At 48.3% G+C, this 22638-nt stretch overlaps 2 protein-coding genes across 11 annotated transcripts in view; one reads left to right on the top strand and one right to left on the bottom strand.

The window, feature by feature from the left end:
* Positions 1-6338: 6338 nt before the first annotated feature.
* On the top strand, positions 6339-16240 carry trim25l (tripartite motif containing 25, like). Of its 2 annotated transcripts, XM_077015176.1 has the most exons (20): positions 6339-7142; positions 7872-7967; positions 9269-9502; positions 11097-11253; positions 11350-11406; positions 11772-11816; positions 12009-12047; positions 12141-12188; positions 12441-12500; positions 12585-12650; positions 13266-13331; positions 13639-13701; positions 13810-13875; positions 13961-14032; positions 14164-14223; positions 14510-14584; positions 14704-14721; positions 14885-14950; positions 15078-15143; positions 15403-16240. In XM_077015176.1, the coding sequence occupies exons 1-20, from the start codon at positions 6486-6488 to the stop codon at positions 15975-15977; spliced, it is 2586 nt and encodes an 861-aa protein (XP_076871291.1). In that variant the 5' UTR covers positions 6339-6485; the 3' UTR covers positions 15978-16240. The 2 variants fall into 2 exon arrangements, with proteins under 2 accessions (XP_076871291.1, XP_076871290.1); XM_077015175.1 differs by having other exon boundaries at positions 11097-11406.
* Positions 16234-22638, bottom strand: part of trak2 (trafficking protein, kinesin binding 2) — a 19040-nt gene continuing 12635 nt past the window's right edge. For 5 of the 9 annotated variants that reach the window (XM_077015168.1, XM_077015174.1, XM_077015169.1 and 2 more), the window contains 6 exons: positions 21284-21363; positions 20991-21161; positions 20582-20880; positions 19924-20409; positions 19628-19724; positions 16234-19494 (listed from right to left, as the gene is read on the bottom strand). In XM_077015168.1, the coding sequence (XP_076871283.1) occupies positions 18723-19494; positions 19628-19724; positions 19924-20409; positions 20582-20880; positions 20991-21161; positions 21284-21363 (1905 nt within the window). In that variant the 3' untranslated portion in view covers positions 16234-18722. The remainder of the gene's footprint in view (positions 19495-19627; positions 19725-19923; positions 20410-20581; positions 20881-20990; positions 21162-21283; positions 21364-22638) is intronic. The other 4 variants (XR_013132850.1, XR_013132851.1, XR_013132852.1 and 1 more) reach the window with 4 other exon arrangements.

The raw sequence follows: 22638 nt of genomic DNA, 5'->3' as shown, positions 1-22638 counted from the left end.
GCTTGTGCCTGTGAAAAGTGCTATATAAATGTATTTTACTTTTACTTTACTTTTACTTGTATGAGTCCACAGTCTTCACCTCAACACCCTCTATTAGAACTGGTTGTGACTTTGGTCTGGACTTCCCAAAGTCAATGACCAGCTCCTTGGTCTTTGAGGAGTTGAGCTGCAGGTGGCTGCTGTGGCACCAGACAGTGAAGTCCCTCACCAGGCTCCTGTACTCCTCCTCTTGGTCATCCCTGATACACCCCACAATAGCTGTGTCATCAGCAAACCTCTGAATATGACACAACTCTGAGTTGTAGCAGAAGTCCGCGGTGTACAGGGTGAAAAGAAGAGGGGCCAGCACCGTGCCCTGTGGAGCTCCAATACTACTGGTCACAGTGTCAGACGTGATGTCCTTCAGTCTGACGTACTGTGGCCTGTCAGTTAAGTAGCTGTAGATCCATGTGACCAGGCAGGGGTCCACTCGCATCCTGTTCAGTTTATCCTGAAGCATAAGGGGCTCTACTGTTTGTATTAACAGTAGAGTGCTGTTTTCAAAAATAACAGTTAATACTGTTGGAATTCTGCTGTAAATTAACAGCAATTTTTTACAGTGTATATATTTTTCATGATGTATTTGTGCACCGATATATCTTGTAAATATGATCTTGGTTAAAGCTCTACAATGACTGAACATTTAACTGAGATTGTCATCAGTCTATAGCAGGGGTAATCAATTAAATCTTTCCGCGGTCCATTTTTGGCAGATAGCTCAGACCTTAGGTCCGGGTCCGCGGTGGCGAACGAAAGTTGTTGAGCGGGGGGGGGACGTAACACTCAAATGGGTGGTGACCGTAACACTCGTCTGAAAATAAATTCTCCGGTTTAAAATATAGTCTCCCGTTAAAATTTTTTTGGCATTTGGGTCCGTATCCAGTTAATCGGGAATGTGATTGGGTCCGGACAGGACGGCGTTCGGGTCCGGATCCGGACCGCGGTCCGCCATTTGGTGATACCTGGTCTATAGCCTCTTGAAAGTCCTGTTTCTCAAGGAATAGGCCTATGGTGTTTCTCTAGGACTGTACTCACACTAGGCTCTGTGATTCGGGCCCGGGCACGGTTGCCTGCCGAAGCACGGTTCGTTTGGCTAGTGTGAGCGCTCCAACCAGGCCCGGATCAGTTAACCGTGCTCGGGCCCGCTTGAAGAGGTGGGCCAGGGCACGATTCATGTGGACTCGGGCACGGTTCGCTTCTAGTGTGAGCGCTATCCGTGCCCGGGCCCGCTTGGTGCCTCGTCTGATTGGTTCATTTCGCTGGAACTCAAACATGACGTTAGTGATGCGACGCTCACGTTAAACAGTCATAGCGGCAAAGCGATTAGCAGACAATCGTTGTGTTAAATTATCGATAAATCTGTGCTTGCACCGTGTTTCTGCACTCCCAAAACGACTCCAAAAATACAATAAAAAGAGAATCGTGAACTCCATAGTGTTGTGCGAGCGCGCTTTTTTTCCAAATAAAGCGGCGTTGTGATGACGTAAGCGTGCTCGGGCCGGGTTGCTGAAGGCAGTGTGAGTGCAGGCCAGAGGGGGAGTGGGGAGGGGGGATAACCAGGCCCCAGCACGGAACCAGCAAACCGTGCCTAGTGTGAGTACGCCCTAAATAAACATAAATGATGTTTCTCTGGGACTGGTATTTAAATGCAGTTATAGGCAGTTAATTAAATACAGCAAATAATTCCCTCTGTTTCTCCACCTCTCTCTCAGATTAACACTTTCACTTGACCTTTACTCTGAATAACAGGAAGATATAGTGCCACACGCATTAAAGTTTCATAATGTATTTAAGTTGCTTACATTTTTTTTTTAAGCGGTTAGTCATCTTTATGCTTCAGGAGTACATTATAAGCCTTTGGCATTTCAAAAGTGAAAATAGAGGCTCAGAATTTGGATATTGGAACACCATTTTGGAGAGTGAGAGGAGTGTCTGTGAAAGAGGTGCTACTTAGTGACTTCCTAACTGGTGTCACTACTGTCATCAAATCAGCAAGAATATGGCAATTACAAAAACGTAGCTTGTAAAAGTGACTATAAGAATCTCAACATTGTTCCTGAATGCAAGAATCCAGGACACTGTGTGGCAGTAGACGTGTGAGTACGCATTTTTGTGTTTCAGACTAATGGACAGTGAGGTTGTTTGAGTTGTAGTGCAGTTTGGACGTCTTCCTTAGTAATAGAAGGAAACCATCAATGTCTCAGCAGTTGGAGCAGAGAGTGGCAGGCAGGCAGTGTTGGGTAGTGCTGGGTAGAGTGGAGCAGTGCGGGGTAGAGTGAGGTATAGTGGGGCAGAGCGGATATTGCGGGGCAGAGAGGGGTAGTGTGGGGTAAAGTGGGGCAGAGAGGTAGTGCGGGGCAGAGTGGGGTAGTGCGGGACACAGAGGGGTAATGCAGGGTAGAGAGGGGATGAGTGGGCAGAGAATGGCATGGTAAGTACGTGGTGTTTGGGTCAGCTCTGGTTATGGTGGTGAAGTTCGTATGGATCTCTATTAGTGGCATCAGCGAAAAACTCCATATCATCACAGACAATTCATTACAGCCTCCATTAGGACTACATATTACTGTTTATCATCTCTCTCACTCTCTCACTCTCTCACTCTCACACACACACACACACACACACACACACACACACACAGTAGGTGAGGGTAGCTGGCACATAATGACCAGCCATTATCCCACTGATTATAATAAACAATGCACACAGAAAGACAGAACCAGACCAGGTCCCTGTGAGATCACTCTGCCACTGATCAATATGAATAATTTCTATTTGCGGAGCAGTCAGAACTCTAGATAATGGTAAATAATGTGTTGCGTGGAACTCACAGGGTTACATGTGATGGGAGTGTGACTGACTGCTGCGATGGGTCAGAACGGCACAGGGGAAGAAAGTGAGAAACATGCAGACAGCAGGATTCAGAATTTAAACTAAAGATGTGGGTTATTTACCAGTCTGTGTGAACGATTCTGCCTGCTGACAATGCCTTGTCACACCTCTCCCCCCATCTAACACACACACACACACACACACACACACACACCTGCAAAGGTGCCTGTTTTAAGACAGAAGAGCACTTTGATAAGGTTTAACACAGAACATTGTGGGAAGTATATGGAGACAGCCTGAGGGCATTATGGGAAGTGTAGGCGCGCGACCCAAAGGAAGCCCCTCCATGGCAGCAGTGAGGCAGCGTGGTGAAGGATCTCGGGACATGGTGATCTTGTACATGGCGCTGATCTCTGCTCTCACTCTCTCACCCCCAAATGGTAGAGGTCTTGTAGTAAACTAATCATTATCCAATATTAGTGCCAATATCTGCATGCTTATTCTCCGATGATGTGATTCTGCTTTGCAGGTTTTTCAATGTGGAAAGAGACAATCTAGGGGGACACCAGGTGGTGGCACATGGAATGGCAGCTTTATCATTGCCATGGCTGGAAGCTGTTGTTTGAACCGCGTGTGTTTGTGGCGTGTGCGTACTTTCAAATGGGATCAGACACCAGCGATTGAAGTGAGGAGGAGGAGGATGACGGTCCAGTGGACAAACAGAATCACACACCCATCGACTGCCCAGCTGAGGATGTTGTGAGGCAACCCAAGCGACTCCTTGGAGTAGCCTGTGTCCCGACACTGCTGGCTGAAAAAGGATTTCATCATGTCCATCGTGTCCAGATGTTACCAGCGGTGCTGTTTCCATCCACACAGCACTAGAGAACTTTTCAGATCACATTTAATTAAGACATTTAAGACAAAAAGACATTTTATTAAGATAAAATCAACTCTCAAGAAACAAAAGAGAGGGCAAACCTCTCCGCTGCATGCATTATAAAATTTTTGATAAAAAAAAATATTTGGTCACTCAGTTGTTATGGTCCACTATAACACATTCAAACATTTTTTTGGTGATTACTTTTTTGAGGGGGGTACTTTGGGTACGTTGCTTGGAGTACGTTGCTTGTCACACAACAATGTGTGACAATGGTAATAATGAGAAATTTTACATTTTTATGAAAACATGTTTGTATTAATTATTAAGTGACAATGCATGGAAGATAAAACCATAAAAACATTTACACTAACCCCATAACCAGGTAATTTATTTTATTTTTAGTATAGGTACGTTACCTAGAAGCAACACTGTTCAACAAATGAACGACATAAAAACATTACACACATTTTGCAATTCAATTCATAGTATATAACCTAAACTTTTGAATACTGAAAAACACTTCATTCTGCAGTTGATGCAATTTTAAACAGCTTATGAACAATATAAAGTGCAATCCGACTTCATCAGCTGGTGTCAGTAAAATTCTGACTGTAGAACCTTACTGTGTATGAAAGGAAAAAAAAGGATTTTTTTGTTGGCTGTGAAGCACAAACACTCCACACCACTGAACCTTATTGATGCCCTTGCATCCAGGGAACCTGCATGTGCCTCTGTTTTATAATAATCAGGCCAATGGACTGTTCTCTTGACAGACAGGGGCTGTTGGTATGAGTGCAATCGGACCTTTTCTCTATTTCTCTTCAATGCCAGCCTCGACACAGTGAAGGCCTTCCCGTCTTGCTGTAGACGTTTTGTTGTTAGCAGAGAAAGTTTGGCTCTGTTTTGATATCCAATAAGCTTAGATGCTCTTTATTTGGCAGGCCAGAGCCAGTGCAGTCTCTTCAGTACAGGAGCCATGCTCCACCCTATGACATCCATCATATGGAAGAACGTCAGTACATCATCTTGGACTTTATTTTTGCGTGATAAAGTGCAATAAGGTACAATGAGATGGTGTCTCAGGTTTCTTTCAAAGGCATCTGTTCCTTTCTTCTTAATTTCTCTGTCCTCCATAAAGATGCATCCAGGATCCATCCATACTGTTCCAGTGCTGTAGATTTTCATTTGTTCCATTGTTGCATGTTGTTGCTTTGAAGCAACATGCTTCAATAAATTTACAATATATGTTGTTGCTAAAAACATCATAAACTGACAAAAATGTAATCACAACTTCCCTCAGATTATGAACATATTTTTTTCATTGACAAAAACCTTCAAATTTATGCTTTTTATGACCAATTTTCTAACACCACAAATATGGCCGCCATACAAGCCTCATATCCAGGAAAAGTGTTTGGGGAAAAAAAAAAACCCCCATAAAAGTCAGGTGACCAAATATAAGTCAATGACTGTTTGCAATTAAGCCCTCCCTTTTCATAAAGACATTTTTGATTGGGCTCTGTTCTTTTGTGCATGTGATATTAAGAGGAAAACGGTTTGTTACCCTGAAGCAACCATGCAGTAGAGGGTTAGGTAGTGGGAGTCCTGTACCACCAGTGACATCACGGAGTCCTATACCGCCAGTGCTCTCCTCCCCCGTCACCTCAGCGCTGCTACGGACGGTCTGAGAGTGAGAGGAAGTCGTTTGTGAGTGTCTCTGCACCGATTCGGACGTGGCCTCAGGGGATGTTATCTGTGACTGCCTGATGTGGAGCGCACATGAGGCTAAGAAGGAGGGGCTGGCCGGATTCTACTGAGAGCTCACGGAATGAACGTGGCTTAACAGGCCCAGCCAGTCAGCGAGGGATTCCTCCCCCCTGCCTATGATGTTTTCAGAGGCACAAGGCAACAACTAGCAGTGAGCATTGGGACCATTAAGCAGACCCCTCCAGAATATGAATTCGAAAAGTGTCCACCCCTCTTTGCCGGAATACCTACACAGGCTCTACACAGTAAAACAGGAGGGAAAAGAGATGACACATACTGTTCAGAACTCGTTAAGAGACTGTTCAGAGCTCGTTAAAAGACTGTTCGGGATTGGTTCAGAATCATACTGTTGGCTCCCCATCTAAGCTGACTCATGATCCAAGTTTATTTAGATACTCTTCATTGCCCATACCAGAGACTTGTCAGGCTAGTTGTAAGGATTCCAGGACTTAAATACTGCTCATAAATACCATTAAATACCAATGAACCATTTCTTAAATCTCTCACCATCTTATGAAATGTGACTGCAGCCACACGCACACAAACACACACACACACACATATATATATATATATCTCTATATCAATTCCAGGTTCAGAGATTAAAAGTCCTCACCAGGATTTTGCTCAGGCTCAGATATATATATATAGAGTGAGTGGGAGAGAGAAGGTTAGTCTGAGCACAGGAACCCTTTGTCTAACAGGTTGGGTTGGACAAGTCCACTCAGCCCTGTTTTACTACCTAAACCAGTTTAGTAAGTGTAGCTCCACCCCCAGACCCCACCCCCACAGAGACAGTAGTTCACCCTGACTCACACTCTCTTCACTAACTTTCCTTCTCACCTCTCACAGCGTGTGTGCAGACTGCCTGTCCGTGGCTCAAACATCCGGACTACCGAGGTACCTTTGTGCTCTTGCGTTTGTTTTTGTTTTGATTTTTGTTTGTTTGTGTGCTGTTTGGAGAATGAGTGGACGTTTGTGGACGGAGGAGCAGTTCAACTGCCCCGTGTGCCTGGACCTGCCGACCGATCCGGTCACCATCCCCTGCGGCCACAGCTACTGTATGGCCTGCATCTCTGATTTCTGGGACGCGGAGGGGGAGAAGGGCGGAGCCTACAGCTGCCCCGAGTGCCGGCAGACCTTCAAGCCCCGCCCCCAGCTCTGCCGCAACACCATGCTGGCGGAGGCTGTGGAGCAGCTTCGCCATGGTAACCTCAGCTCCACGGCCCGGGAGTCGATCCGGAGTGCCAGCCAGGCCGCCCGCTCCGCCTCCGCCCGGACGGCCTCCGCCCGCTCCGCCCGCACCCCAACTACCCTGCCGCCCTCGGTCGTGCCCTGTGACCGGTGCACGGAGCCGCGGGCGGCGCTGAAGACCTGCCTGGTGTGCATGGCGTCGTTCTGCGAGAGTCATCTGAAGCCGCACCGGACTAAGGCCAAGCTGAAGGGGCACGAACTGATCTGCCCCACGGGGGACCTGCCCCAGAAGATCTGCCCCCAGCACAAGTACCTGCAGGAGTTCCACTGCAGAACCTGCCAGAAGTTCATCTGCTGGCTGTGCACCAATAACCAGCATAAGGGACATGAGAGTGTCTCCACCCAGACAGAACGCACAGAGAAACAGGTGGGTCCAACCAGACACACTCTCATCCACCCACACACTCTCATCCACCCAGAGATACTCTCATCCACCCAGAGACACTCTCATCCACCCAGAGACACTCTCATCCACCCAGAGACACTCTCATCCACCCAGACACACTCTCATCCACCCAGACATACTCTCATCCACCCAGACATACTCTCATCCACCCAGAGACACTCTCATCCACCCAGATACACTCTCATCCACCCACACACACTCTCATCCACCCACACACACTCTCATCCACCCACACACACTCTCATCCACCCACACACACTCTCATCCACCCACACACACTCTCATCCACCTCTCATTTCCTGGTAGTTTTAAATGAAACATCTTAAATAATTTACACTAAAATGCTTTTAGCTGTGAAATTACCTTTGAAATTACGCTTTAATCTGGATCTTAAACTGGATATTTAACAGGTTTCTATGACACAGAAATTGCTTCACGTCTTTTCAATGATGTGACGAATTGTAAATATCACTCAATAGGCAAACAGTGAAAAAGAGAGAGAGAAAGAGTGAGAGATGGAAGAAGGAGAGAGAAGGAGATGGAGAGAGTGTCATTTTAGCACAATAGAGACAGGGGGAGCATTCCAGTCCACATTCCTGCATGCTTACAACAGCTCTCATAATGCTTGTGTGTGTGTGTGTGTGTGTGTGTGTGTGTGTGTGTCTTCTCTGCTATTTATCTTGGTCTCAGAAAACACTGACTACAGTCCACACAGAGACGCAGCAGAAACTACAGCAGAGAGAGACGGAACTCAAAGACATGAAGAATGTTCTGGAAACACTAAAGGTGCAACGCAAACCCAACATAAAATTCTTTAACACATTGAGAACAATGTCCACAGTGTAGAGCTCTTAAAGCTTCACACAGCCCCTCCCCAAACACACCTAACACTCAAACACACCTAACACTCAAACACACCTAACACTCACACACACCTAATGCCCCAAACACACCTAACACACACACACCTAATGCCCCAAACACACACACTTACTTAATGCCCCAAACACACCTAACACTCACGCCTAACACTCACGCCTAACACTCACACACCTAACACACACACACGCCTAACACTCACACACACCTAACACTCACACACACCTAATGCCCCAAACACACCTAACACACACACACCTAATGCCCCAAACACACACACTTACTTAATGCCCCAAACACACCTAACACTCACGCCTAACACTCACACACCTAATACACACACGCCTAATGCCCCAAACACACCTAACACTCACACACACCTAATGCCCCAAACACACCTAACACACACACACACACACACACACATACTTAATGCCCCAAACACACCTAACACTCACACACACGCCTAACACTCACACACACCTAATACACACATGCCTAATGCCCCAAACACACCTAACACTCAAACACACCTGCCCCAAACACACCTAACACACACACCTAATGCCCCAAACACACCTAACACTCATACACACCTAACACGCACACGCCTAATGCCCCAAACACACCTAACACTCAAACACACCTGCCCCAAACACACCTAACACACACACCTAATGCCCCAAACACACCTAACACTCATACACACCTAATGCCCCAAACACACCTAACACTCACACACACCTAACACGCACACGCCTAATGCCCCAAACACACCTAACACTCAAACACACCTAATGCCCCAAACACACCTAACACTCACACACACCTAACACACACACGCCTAATGCCCCAAACACACCTAACACACACACGCCTAATGCCCCAAACACACCTAACACTCACACATGCCTAATGCCCCAAACACACCTAACACTCACACACACCTAACACTCACACACACCCTGCACTGACACATGCAGAACTGGTCAGTCAAAGTTTAGATATTTAACCTTCCTGAAACACAAGCTTACATCAACTGCAAATGGAATCAAGTTCACTGTGTGTGTGTGTGTGTGTGTGTGTGTGTGTGTGTGTGTGTGTGTGTGTGTGTGTGTGTGTGTGTGTGTGTGTGTGTGTGTGTGTGTATAATGTGCATGTGTGTGTGTGTGTGTGTGTGTGTGTGTAATGTGCATGTGTGTGTGCAGAGGTCATCAGACACAGTGAAAGAGGAGGCAGAGACGGTGCTGTGCGAGCTCCAGCAGTCAGTGCAGCGTCTGCAGGAGCTGATCCAGGACGTGATGGTGTCCACTGGGCAGGAGAAGCTGAACGAGGCCCAGGACATGGTGGACAAGCTGGAGGCTGAAGTCACACAGCTGAAGAAGAAGGGGGTGGAGCTAAAGGACCTGGCCACATGCCAAGACAACATCTACTTCCTCAAGGTATGTAGCTTCCTCAAACACACACACACACACACACACACGTGTACAAACGCACACCAACACACACAAACACATGCACAAACAAACACACACGCTGTTATCCACCTAGACACTCACCTGCCCACACATGTGAACATCCACCCACACACACTCATCCATCTGTGGAATAGTCTGCACACCTGCATTCATTTGAAATGAAAACGTGAAAACGTTGAAGTCCTTTCAAGCCAGAGGAAAAGAAGAAGATAAAAAGATCATGGGCAGTATGTTTTCATCTGCGGGGGGCGCTCTCTCTGTTCCTCAGTGATGTTACCGCCCTGCGGGGGGCGCTCTCTCTGTTCCTCAGTGATGTTACCGCCCTGCGGGGGGCGCTCTCTCTGTTCCTCAGTAATGTTACCACCCTGCGGGGGGCGCTCTCTCTGTTCCTCAGTGATGTTACCATCTGCGGGGTGCGCTCTCTCTGTTCCTCAGTGATGTTACCATCTGCGGGGGGCGCTCTCTCTGTTCCTCAGTGATGTTACCATCTGCGGGGTGCGCTCTCTCTGTTCCTCAGTGATGTTACCATCTGCGGGGGGCGCTCTCTCTGTTCCTCAGTGATGTTACCGCCCTGCGGGGTGCGCTCTCTCTGTTCCTCAGTGATGTTACCGCCCTGCGGGGGGCGCTCTCTCTGTTCCTCAGTGATGTTACCACCCTGCGGGGGGCGCTCTCTCTGTTCCTCAGTGATGTTACCATCTGCGGGGTGCGCTCTCTCTGTTCCTCAGTGATGTTACCATCTGCGGGGGGCGCTCTCTCTGTTCCTCAGTGATGTTACCGCCCTGCGGGGTGCGCTCTCTCTGTTCCTCAGTGATGTTACCGCCCTGCGGGGGGCGCTCTCTCTGTTCCTCAGTGATGTTACCACCCTGCGGGGGGCGCTCTCTCTGTTCCTCAGTGATGTTACCATCTGCGGGGTGCGCTCTCTCTGTTCCTCAGTGATGTTACCATCTGCGGGGGGCGCTCTCTCTGTTCCTCAGTGATGTTACCGCCCTGCGGGGGGCGCTCTCTCTGTTCCTCAGTGATGTTACCGCCCTGCGGGGGGCGCTCTCTCTGTTCCTCAGTGATGTTACCACCCTGCGGGGGGCGCTCTCTCTGTTCCTCAGTGATGTTACCATCTGCGGGGTGCGCTCTCTCTGTTCCTCAGTGATGTTACCATCTGCGGGGGGCGCTCTCTCTGTTCCTCAGTGATGTTACCGCCCTGCGGGGTGCGCTCTCTCTGTTCCTCAGTGATGTTACCACCCTGCGGGGGGCGCTCTCTCTGTTCCTCAGTGATGTTACCATCTGCGGGGTGCGCTCTCTCTGTTCCTCAGTGATGTTACCATCTGCGGGGGGCGCTCTCTCTGTTCCTCAGTGATGTTACCGCCCTGCGGGGTGCGCTCTCTCTGTTCCTCAGTGATGTTACCGCCCTGCGGGGGGCGCTCTTTCTGTTCCTCAGTGATGTTACCGCCCTGCGGGGGGCACTCTCTCTGTTCCTCAGTGATGTTACCACCCTGCGGGGGGCGCTCTCTCTGTTCCTCAGTGATGTTACCACCCTGCGGGGGGCGCTCTCTCTGTTCCTCAGTCGTATGAAGCTCTGTGCTCACCAGAGCTCACGTCGATGGGCAGCGTGACTGTTAATCCAGACGCCACCTTCAGTCCAGTGCAGAGCGCTATTTTGGAGCTCAGGGAGAGAGTGGAAGACATGTGTAACCAAGAGCTGGACAAGATCAACAAGACAGGTTACACACACACACACACAGCAAACTCCAGTACCTACACATCCACACACCTCCTGTACACACACACTAATCTACAATATGTTCCATATCCTGCAGTATTCAGCACCACAGCCTTCACAGTGACAGACCGGCAGAAGCCAGGCATTCTCAAATGTGAGTGAGTGAGTGAGTGAACTAACTGATACAGAACAGCGGGACTGTAGTGTGCGTGTTGTCCCTGTGTGTTGTCCCTGCCATGTGTGCACACAGCAGTTTGTATGTTGTCCCTGTGTGTGCGTGCGCCGTGTGTGCACATAGCAGTGTGTGTGAAGTTGCTGGTGTAGTGTGTGTGTGTGTGTGTGTGTGTGATGATATTGCTGGTGTAGAGTGTGTGTGATGATGTTGCTGGTGTAGAGTGTGTGTGTGTGTAATGATGTTGCTGGTGTAGAGTGTGCGTGTGTGCGTGTGTGTGTGTGTGTGTGTGTTGATGATGTTGCTTGTGTACAGTGTGTGTGACAACATTCTTGTTCTCTTTTTAGTGTTCTCAGGATTGGGAGCCAAAAGTGCAAACACCCGGACACTAGGTGGCAGCAGTGTCTCTTTTTCTGGACAAACTTCATTTTCATATTATTGTTTCTATTAAGTCTGATATAAGTCTGATTGTGTGTTGTATGTGGGTCAGTTATGTTTGCATGCCGGCGGGAGTATGTATGTGTCATATTCGTGTTTGTCTGTGTGTTATGTTTTTGTGTGTCATTTGTGTGTGTTTTTTGCAGGTCCACCAGCATTGCCCTCTGTAAGTGTTCGGGGCTCAGGTGGGTTTTCTGAGCAGGTGCTTCATTCTTATTCAGAGCTGGTGGTTGGTTCATTTTAAGTGATTCAGTGTCCGAGCTCGTCTCTCTGTGCAGGGCCTGGAGTACGTGTGCAGGATGTCAGGAGTCGAAACAACCCACAAGGTGAGTCTGCTGGGCATCGTGGGTGGTGCAGTTTGTGTGCTGTGTGTGCATGCTCTATGCAGTGTGTGTGTATTGTGTGTGCATGCTCTATGCAGTGTGTGTGTGCTGTGTGTGCATGCTCTATGCCATGTTTGTGTGCTGTGTGTCCATGCTCTATGCAGTGTGTGCTGTGTGCAGTATGTGGGTATACTTTGTTAAACTGCTAACCTGTGTGTGGACAATACACTTCACTCCAGATCTTTTATGTGTTAGTTGATAGAAGGACAAACTCTCCAAGACTGAGAGCCAGTCATACTGAAGAAAGAGAGCAGGGTAGGACACACACACACATACACAGATCTACTCAAAAGTACTCACCCCTTTCACACTGTAACACCAGTACATTTCTCCCCTAAGCTGACAGCTGGAGTCTTAACTCCATGAGACCAAGAGAGAGGCAAAGTGGAGAGGGCAGAGGCAACAGTGAGTGACTCCCACAGTACCACTATACTCGCACAGTGACACTACACTCACACAGTGACACTGTACTCGCACAGTGACACTGTACTCGCACAGTGACACTGTACTTGCACAGTGACACTATACTCACATAGTGCCACTATACTTGCACAATACCACTATACTCACATAGTGCCACTATACTCACACAGTGACACTATGCTCGCACTGTGCCACTATTCTCCAACAGTGCCACTATACTCACACAGTGCCACTATACTCACACAGTGCCACTATACTCACACAGTGCCACTATACTCACACAATAACACTATACTCACTCAGTACCACTATACTCGCACACAGAGACACTATACTCAGTAACACTATATTCGCAGTGACACTATACTCACACAGAAACACCATACTCAATAACAACAGTAACTCTATCCTCACACAGTAACAATATATTCACACAGTAACAATATATTCACACAGTAACAGCATACTCACACAAACACCATACTCACTCTAACAACATACTCACACAAAAACACTGTACTCACTCAGTAACACTGCACAATACTGAAACTACATACAGCTGTGAATACACATTTTCTACTTGCCATATGTGTACAGGGAGGGACAATCAAAGCTCATCTAGACCTGAGCAAAGACCAAATCTAAACCCCAGTGAAGAACAAGGTAATGCAGAACGCTAAACACCCCTACCATCTGCCTTAAGCAGGAGAATACTGTTAGAGCACTATACTGAATACCAGCACTATACTGAATACCAGCATTATACTTAATTTCAGCACTATACTGAATATCAGCATTACACTGAATATCAGCACTATACTAAATATCAGCACTAAACTGAATATCAGCACCAGGCACTTTTACAGAATGGAGTTGCCTATCAATGTTATATAATGAGTTTATTATTCATTTCATGAGTTTATTAGTTATTTAACAAGCTTATTTCGTAAATGTCTTTACTGCTCATCAGGTGATACAGAGAGTATAAACTCACTCAGGCAGACAAGACAGAGGAGGGAGGAGAGAGACCAAGGTGGGTCACATGCTCATGCGCCTGTGTTCACACACACACATACACACACGCACATACACATACGCTCACATACACACACTCACATACACATGCTTTTCTCACCCTCAGATGACAGCTGGAGTATAAGTTCCATCAGGCCAAGAGACAGACAGAAGAGAGAAGAGAGAGAGACAGGTATGTAAATGACATATAGGCAGGACAGAGACAGGTATGTACCATAAAAAAATGTTGTGCAGGTGTCTGACTCTCTGTTTATTAGCTAACGGAGCCCTGCAAAAGCCTGTGACTCCACAGCAGACTCCAGTGGCTAGACAACAAGCAGAGAGACAATGTGAGCCACACACACACACACACACTCACACACTCAAACACTCCAGCACATTCAACATCAGCTATAAATGAAATGTGCTCATGGATTTGAATTTACTATAGTTTACAGTGTTCTGTTTGTTTCTAAAACAGCTGATCGCTGGAGTCTCAGTTCACTTTTACCACGGAACAGGAAGAAGAAACAGAGCACAAGTGAGACCACACATACCTCATACACACCTTTTCCCTCATACACACACACACACCTACACAGACCCCTCCCCTCTCACACACACACCTTCCACCAAAAAACATTTGGATCAGTATTACTCTACCTACCTGCCTATGGCAACTCAGGAGGTGCAAAAAACACAGAAAGTACTGATGGATGATTTATCCATTCAGAAGGAGCATAAAAAGTTTGTTAGAACCATAAGAACATCAACTGTGCTTTTCCAGTTTAAGTAAAACTACATGATCCAACTTCCTGTGCCTACAGTGAGACAGGCCACACCCACTCATCAGGAGGAGGAGGAGTCTGCAAGTCCACAGAGCCCTACTTCAATCAGCACATGTAAGCCCCTCCCCTCACTCTACAGTCATGGTTCTCCTCTCCAATTGGAACGGACTGTGTTAGCGCTGCCTACACCAGTCCCAGCACATATTTGCTGACTCTGTTTTCTCCCTCTCCAGGGGGCAGTCCATCAGACGGTAATGCTTCTGGGAACACGAGGCTTTTCCAGTTATTTAATCACAGCATTAAATAATGTTAAATTGCACACAGACTCAAAGAAAAGCTTTATAATGAAATTACAGTGCACCATAAATTATTCAATCTTTAGACCATGAAATCTTTTTTGTTGTGTGGGTACAGTGAACCCAGGCCTCTTCCTGGACTCCCCTACAGATGAATCACATTTGACCCCTGCTTTCTCAGGCTGTGAGTGTTCATAATGCAGCCACAATACACTGCCCATATTCCACACATAATCCCTTACAGATTACACACCTACCGCTGCCTAAACACACTCGTGACACCAAAGTTTATTCCTTCTGTTTTGTCTCAGTGAGGGAGATCAATATCGACAGCATAGAGGCTCCAGAACCCAGGACCAGAGACGAGTTCCTGCAGTGTGAGTTGAGCTAATCTCATCTCACTCTCACACCTAACACACTCTACCTCATTCCTAACACAGACCCTGACCCTACCTCACTCCTAACACAGACACTACCTGACTCTTAACAGACCTTACCTCACTCCTAACACTCTACCTCACTCCTAACACAGAGCCTACCTCACTACTAACACACACTACCTCACTCCTTGCCCCAGAGCTGCAGAGTACGCATGTACTCTGTCCATCTGATTCCTTACTGTTCTCCTTCTCTCAGACGCCTGTGTACTGACCCTGGACCCAAACACGGCTCACCAGCGCCTGGTGCTGGAAGACGAGGGTACCAAGGCCGTGCTGCAGGCCGGATCCCAGCCGTACCCCGACAGCCCACAGCGCTTCGACGGCTGGACCCAGGTGCTGTGCCAGCAGCCCCTCTCCTCCAGCCGCTCCTACTGGGAGGTGGAGTGGCGTGGGCGGGGCTCCTCACTGGGCGTGGCCAGCAGAACCATGGCTAGGAAAGGGGCTGACGCAAGGGCGGGGCTAGGTTATAACAGCCAATCATGGAGCCTGGAGCTGTCGGACATGTGCTGCGCAGCCATGCACGCCAATCAGAAGAAGGAGATCCCAGTAACGTACTGCCCCCGCGTGGGCGTGTTCCTGGACCGGCAGGCAGGAACTCTGTCCTTCTACGCGGTGGACGACGGCCTGGTGCTTCTGCACGCATTTCGAGGGTCCTTCCCAGAGCAGCTGCTCGCTGGCTTTGGCGTGGGCAGTGGTGTGGGTGTGGGGCTGGACTTCGCCATGGGCCAGTTCAGCTCCGCCTCCGACAGCATCAAGATCTGTCGCCTCTGAGCTGAAGTTTTACTGTGGAGAAAACACGGTGCACAGCACAACACTGCAGTTCCTCCATTTAAAACACTCTAATGACACCAATGCCATTTCTCCATATAAAAACTAATACTACTGACATTTAATTTGGGAACTTTGTATAGTCACAATGATTAAATTACATTTATGTATATGAAAACCATGGGACTTTATTTACTGTTGTTTATGGTTCAGGTATGTCCACACTCTGCTTTGGGAAAAGAACACACAAAGTCCAAGATTAAATTGTTTAATGTTTTATTTCCAAAAGCTGTGATATAATGGCCCTGTTTAAAGACTCCGGATGGATAAACACACAATGTGTCAAATACAGATATGGTGGGTGATCTAGGGACAGCTTCTCTGTACACCCATGCATTTCCTGAGTGAGAGGAGAGAGAGTGAGGAATCGGAGCCTAACTGTGCAGTCATAAACGTGAATAACCCCTCTGAGCTGTATCAGTGATTGACCCATGTAGCCAAGTACCAATCCAGATGAGTTGCAGCAGGTCTGCTTTCCATCACAGACGCCTCTCTGGTGACATCACAAGCCCCGCCCATCCCGTTTGTTCCCACCCCTTTCACCCTCCAGTTCTGTTCGTCTAGTACAACAGAACAAAAAGCAAGTCCATCTGAAACCACCAAAGAAAGCAGCTCTGTCTGCGCTGATCTGGCCGCATCATTCAGATCCTTCGGTTCCACACTAGTGGTTAAAAGTGATTTCCTTCTCATATTAAATAGCAACAAAACAACAACTCAAAAGCAATATATATATATATATATATATATATATATATATACTTTTTTATTATTTAAAAATTATTGTTAAATGAAATATTAATAGCGTTTTATGTTGAAATGTTAACCCTATAATCCATCCACACATCATCTGCTATTAAAAGTATTAAAAGTGCATGAAATGAGAAAGAAGCAAACAGTATTGGGATGGAGGGATGAATAGTAAACTCCAACTACTAGAAACACAGGGGTCATGGGTCACTATTGGAGTCACCTCTTGGTTAAGGCCAGGGTCAGGGTTAGTTTAGGGTCAGGGTCAGGTTAGGGTCAGACATGCTGTACATACTAAGGCTGAATGTGGTGCAGATGTGTTATGACATGTAGCATTGCTAGTATGTTGAATAATAATAATAATAATAATAATAATGTAACTCTCCAGGGTCTGAAAAAAATAATTCCCTTTAAGGTCAGAACAGCAGAGATCTGAGACACCAATGACTTTAACAGACCATCTGCTGTCCAACAAACACCATCACTGCTAAATGAATCTCAATACTACAGAGCAGTTGCAGAGAAACCAACCAGCTCCCTAACACACACCCCACTGAAATGCAACCATAGTTCAACCCAGTTCTATTCTACATCAGCCACAACTGGTCTGATGTGAATCACTGAGGATGAAGGCAAAACCCAGTGCATGCTGGGAGTTGTAGTTGTAGTTATTATTTCTGGTCAGTAACAATACAAAAGACGTTGACCTCAACTGTATGGACATGGCAGTCATCACCTGATGCCTGTAAGGCCACTTTACCACCAGGTGGCGATGAACCACACAGCAGGTCTGGTTGGAGAATACTGAAGCCCGATTGGTCATCTTACAGTAAGAACCAGCTGGTTCGACGTGGAACTGAGGCAGCAGAGACAAACCCTTCCACCGAGGCTCTGAAAGCTCACCATCCCTCTTCATCACCACATCATCATCATCATCATCACCATCCCTCTTCATCACCACATCATCATCATCACCATCCCTCTTCATCACCACATCATCATCATCATCCCTCTTCATCACCACCTCCTCCTCATAGTTAATTTTAATGTACCATCTACAGCTCACCTTTGTAGTTCTAATCTGTCAGACAACCAAAACTTACTTGCAAAACACCGTCCGTATTTAGAACAAACCTACACGTTTCATTCCATGACACACATTTGTGCTCTAGATAACTTGCACCTCATCACTTCACCCTAGTGCACTAACCCTCATCGCTTCACCCTAGTGCACTAACCCTCATCGCTTCACCCTAGTGCACTAACCCTCATCACTTCACCCTAGTGCACTAACCCTCATCACTTCACCCTAGTGCACTAACCCTCATCATTTCACCCTAGTGCACTAGCCCTCATCACTTCACCCTAATGCACTAGCCCTCATCACTTCACCCTAGTGCACTAACCCTCATCACTTCACACTAGTGCACTAACCCTCATCACTTCCTCAGACCGTTCCTCACCTGCTCTGTTGGAGCCTACAGAGCCTCATGGACAGATCATGTTAAATCACAGGATGGATCTCAGAACCGCCTCAGAACCATATCAGAACCACCTCAGCTTTGGTTAAAGTGTGAGAAGCTGCAGAGCAGAACAAATGCACGAGTGATGAACGAAATTACAGGAGACATAAGGGAGACATACGGGAGACTTGTTGTAGTCCAAGGAGAATTAAGAAAGTTGAGAGTCTGTATTCCTCTTTTACTGATAGTCTTAAGGCCTTAGCTTCACCACCGACACACACTCACCCTCCAGTGTGCTCTTAAAAACCTAGACATGCACAAGAGGACATACATCCACAACCTGGGTGTAAACACACAAACACACAGCAGCCAAGCAGAGGCAAGACGGATCACGGGGTATTTTGTCAGTGTTTGTTACGCCCCCCAAGCACAATTTCACAAAATTACTGATTCCATTAGTGAGACTCCTCCCTCTTCCTCAGTGTTTGTGTGGAGGAGGAGGAGCATAGGAGAGGGAGGCGTGTCTGCGTGTGGAGTTGGGCTTCAGGTTACCCGAGGATTGGTTGGATAGGGCGAGAGAGGTGGGGGTTGTGGGCAGGGCAGGATGGGAGGGGCTGGAGACAGATGAGTGACGTCGACCAATCATAGCAGGAAGACTTTGGTTCCTCCTCAGCCCATCCAATAGACTTCCTCCTGTTGCTAGAAAAGTGGCAGATTCCTGGCAATGAGCACTTTTTTGTCCAATCCCAGCACACAGCACTTTTTTGTCCAATCCCAGCTTCCGTAGACGTTGAACAAGGTTGCTGCTGGTCTGGTCCTGATTGGATAGCTGCTCCATGGGGGCGGGCTCTGGGCTGGGGAGGTCGGGTCTGGGGGCGCGGCCAAGCTTCACGCCATACACATCCTGCAGGAAGAGCTCGGCTGGACGGGACGCCAGGAAGTTGTCAGCGGAGACGCTGTGGGACTCGAAGGGGAGGGGGGAGGGGCAGGGGGACTGGGAGGGGGAATTAGGGGGGGTAGTGGGGAGGGGGCGCCGGGGCCCCTGCCCGGGCAGCTTGGAGGGGGCAGGAGGCCCCTGGGCAGAGATGCCTTTCTCCAGCAGGAGCAGAGCCAGACCACCAGGGGGCGCAGCAGGACGACAAGGGGCAAGAGAATCTCCCAGACTACGTCTGCTTGGGGTGACAGGCGTGCTGGGTCCAGAGCGCAGAGAGCTTGGGGGATACTCCCGTATGGATGGACTACACACAGAGCTAAGAAGCAAGTGGATAACACACACACACACACACACACACACACACACACACACACCATTCAAACAATTAGTGAGAGAAAAACAACACAGAGTTGAATTCAACCGCAGCCCATCAGACAGGAGAGGAGTACCTCGGTGTCACCTGGGTGACATCACTGGGGTGCAGGATTCTGCAGGTGGTGAAGGTGTAGGTGGAGAAGGTGGAGCTCTGATATTTCCCAGGATTCACTGGTTAATCAAAACAAAGAATGCTACTTAAAACAGCAACAACCACATCCACCACAACATACTCACAGTTAGTGCCACACACACACACACACACACACAGTTAGTAGCGCACGCGCACACACGTGCACACACACGCACACACAGTTAGTATGTGGCCAGTCCTATAGTGGGTGCTGTGGGTGTACTGCTATGATCTCACCTGTAGATGAGGTCATCATACCGAGATTGAGGCTTGGCTGTGATGCAGGAACAGATGCTGCTGCTGATGGCACAGAGGTTAATGAGGGGGCAGAGGTCACTGCAAGGTCAGGTGCTGCAGTCAAGGAGACAGCTGTTTGCACTGCAACCGGGGAACCCCTCAGAGATGGAGGTAGGGGCATGAGGAAACCTCTCTTTGACCGTTCCTCTGGAGTAGATGATGATTGCACGTGGAAGGTGATCCCTCCTTCCTCTTCATCTTCATCTTCCTCCTCTCCTCTCTTCTCCTTTAGAGCCTTTCCTCCATTTCTCCTCTCCTCCAAGGTGGGTTTCTCCTGCTCCTCATCCTCCTCCAGGTCCGAGAGGCGGTACGTGGCATCCTGAGGCAGCGGTCTGAAGCCCTTGGTGACCACACCTGGGTGGGGATCCAGGATGGTGGCCAGGTGGGGCTTAGCCAGCTGCTGCCAGTGGTGCAGGGTCAGAGAACCTTCAGGGGGCAAAGGTCAAAGTGTTTGCACTGAAAACATGGAAACATGTTAAAATCACTGAGTATCAATACCTGTATTATCATTATATATCTATATATATAATATAATATTTAATCATTATATATGATTACTGTGTCCTATAAAGGAGGATTTCATCTGATCATTCTGCACCTTCCATTGGTTTGACAATCTGGAGTTTTTCCGGAAGGAAGGTCTTGAAGCAGCCGGAGGTGAAAGAAAACTCTGATAGGTTGGTGGAGGAGGAGAGGGCACTTCTTATTGGTGAGTTATAGCCACTCCCAGTGCCCTCTGACCCTCCCCCATGGAACTCTTGCAGTTTCCTGTCCCTCTCAGCCAGGAAGTACTGGTGCTCACACAGAAAGTTCTGTCTGCGCAGGGACAGACGGTGAAGAGCTGAGACCAGGTCATTCCCCCTGGGAGAGCCGGGCCGGACCAGCGGCACCTCACTGCTGGGGGGAACACAGCTGGGTCACATGATAGATCACACACACACACACACACACACACAGGTCACGCACACACGTGGGTTAGACGCACACGCGTGCGCTCACACACTCACTGGAGGTCGTCTTGGTGTGTGTTTTGCTCCTGTGCTCTGTTCTGCGTGGGGAAGAGTTGTGTAGTCATTACAGTGCTGCAGTGCCCTGAGCCAGGAATAGGGGGCGCTGACGCCCGTCCTGCTGTCTCTCTCACGGAGCGTACGGTCTGGAATACACGCTCATAGGTCGACCTGGGGTCAAGGGTCAAGAACTGGGTTATACTTTGGAATTTGTGGAAAAAAAAAAGATAATGTCACGGGTACAGCAGGTGTGTGTGTGTGTGAGCGTGAAGGAATGTGTGTGTGAACTGCACCTCTGTTCGTGGAAGGCCGTCTCCTCCTCTACACTCAGCTCCTTCCTCATGGTTCCCTCTATCTCAGCTGCTAGACAGTCCTGGGGGGGAGACATGTAGCAAACATCAAACAATAAATGTGTGTGCGCCATAAAATAGAGGCCGTAGGACAGGTGTGTGTGTGTGCGTACGTATGGGTGTGTGTGTACCATAGGGTAGAGGCCATAGGACAGGTGTGTGTGTGTGTGTGTGTGTGTGTGTGCGCGCGCATGTACCATAGGGTAGAGGCCATAGAGCAGGTGTGTGTGTGTGTGTGTGTGTGTGTGTACCATAGGGTAGAGGCCATAGAGCAGGTGTGTGTGTGTGTGTGTGTGTGTGTGTGTGTGTGTGTGTGTGTGTGTGTGTGTGTGTGTGTGTGTGTGTGTACCATAGGGTAGAGGCCATAGAGCAGGTGTGTGTGTGTGTGTGTACCATAGGGTAGAGGCCATAGAGCAGGTGTGTGTGTGTGTACGTGTACCATAGGGTAGAGGCGGTAGAGCAGGTGTGTGTGTGTGTGTGTGTGTGTGTGTGTGGTGTGTGTAAGTGTCCCATAGGGTAGAGGCGGTAGAGCAGGTGTGTGTGTGTGTGTGTGTGTGTAAGTGTACCATAGGGTAGAGGCGGTAGAGCAGGTGTGTGTGTGTGTGTGTGTGTGTGTGTGTGTGTGTGTGTGTGTACACCATAGGGTAGAGGCCATAGAGCAGGGGTGTGTGTGTGTGTGTGTGTGTACCACAGGGTAGAGGCCATAGAGCAGGTGTGTGTGTGTGTGTGTGTGTGTGTGTGTGTCTAAGTGTACCATAGGGTAGAGGCGGTAGAGCAGGTGTGTGTGTGTGTGTGTGTGTGTGTGTGTGTGTGTGTGTGTGTGTGTGTAAGTGTACCATAGGGTAGAGGCGGTAGAGCAGGTGTGTGTGTGTGTGTGTGTGTGTGTGTGTGTGTGTGTGTGTGTGTGTGTGTGTGTGTGTGTGTGTGTGTGTGTGTGTACCATAGGGTAGAGGCCATAGAGCAGGTGTGTGTGTGTGTGTGTGTGTACCATAGGGTAGAGGCCGTAGAGCAGGTGTGTGTGTGTGTGTGTGTGTGTGTACCATAGGGTAGAGGCCATAGAGCAGGTGTGTGTGTGTGTGTGTGTGTGTGTACCATAGGGTAGAGGCCATAGAGCAGGTGTGTGTGTGTGTGTGTGCGCATGTACCATAGGGTAGAGGCCATAGAGCAGGTGTGTGTGTGTGTACCATAGGGTAGAGGCCATAGAGCAGGTGTGTGTGTGTGTGTGTGTGTGTGTGTGTGGACCATAGGGTAGAGGCCATAGAGCAGGTGTGTGTGTGTGTGTACGTGTACCATAGGGT

Source organism: Brachyhypopomus gauderio, chromosome 8 (assembly GCF_052324685.1).
Source record: "Brachyhypopomus gauderio isolate BG-103 chromosome 8, BGAUD_0.2, whole genome shotgun sequence".
Taxonomy (NCBI): domain Eukaryota; kingdom Metazoa; phylum Chordata; class Actinopteri; order Gymnotiformes; family Hypopomidae; genus Brachyhypopomus; species Brachyhypopomus gauderio.
The sequence above is the reverse complement of the archived record's forward strand: the minus strand, read 5'-3'. Positions and strand labels throughout refer to the sequence as shown.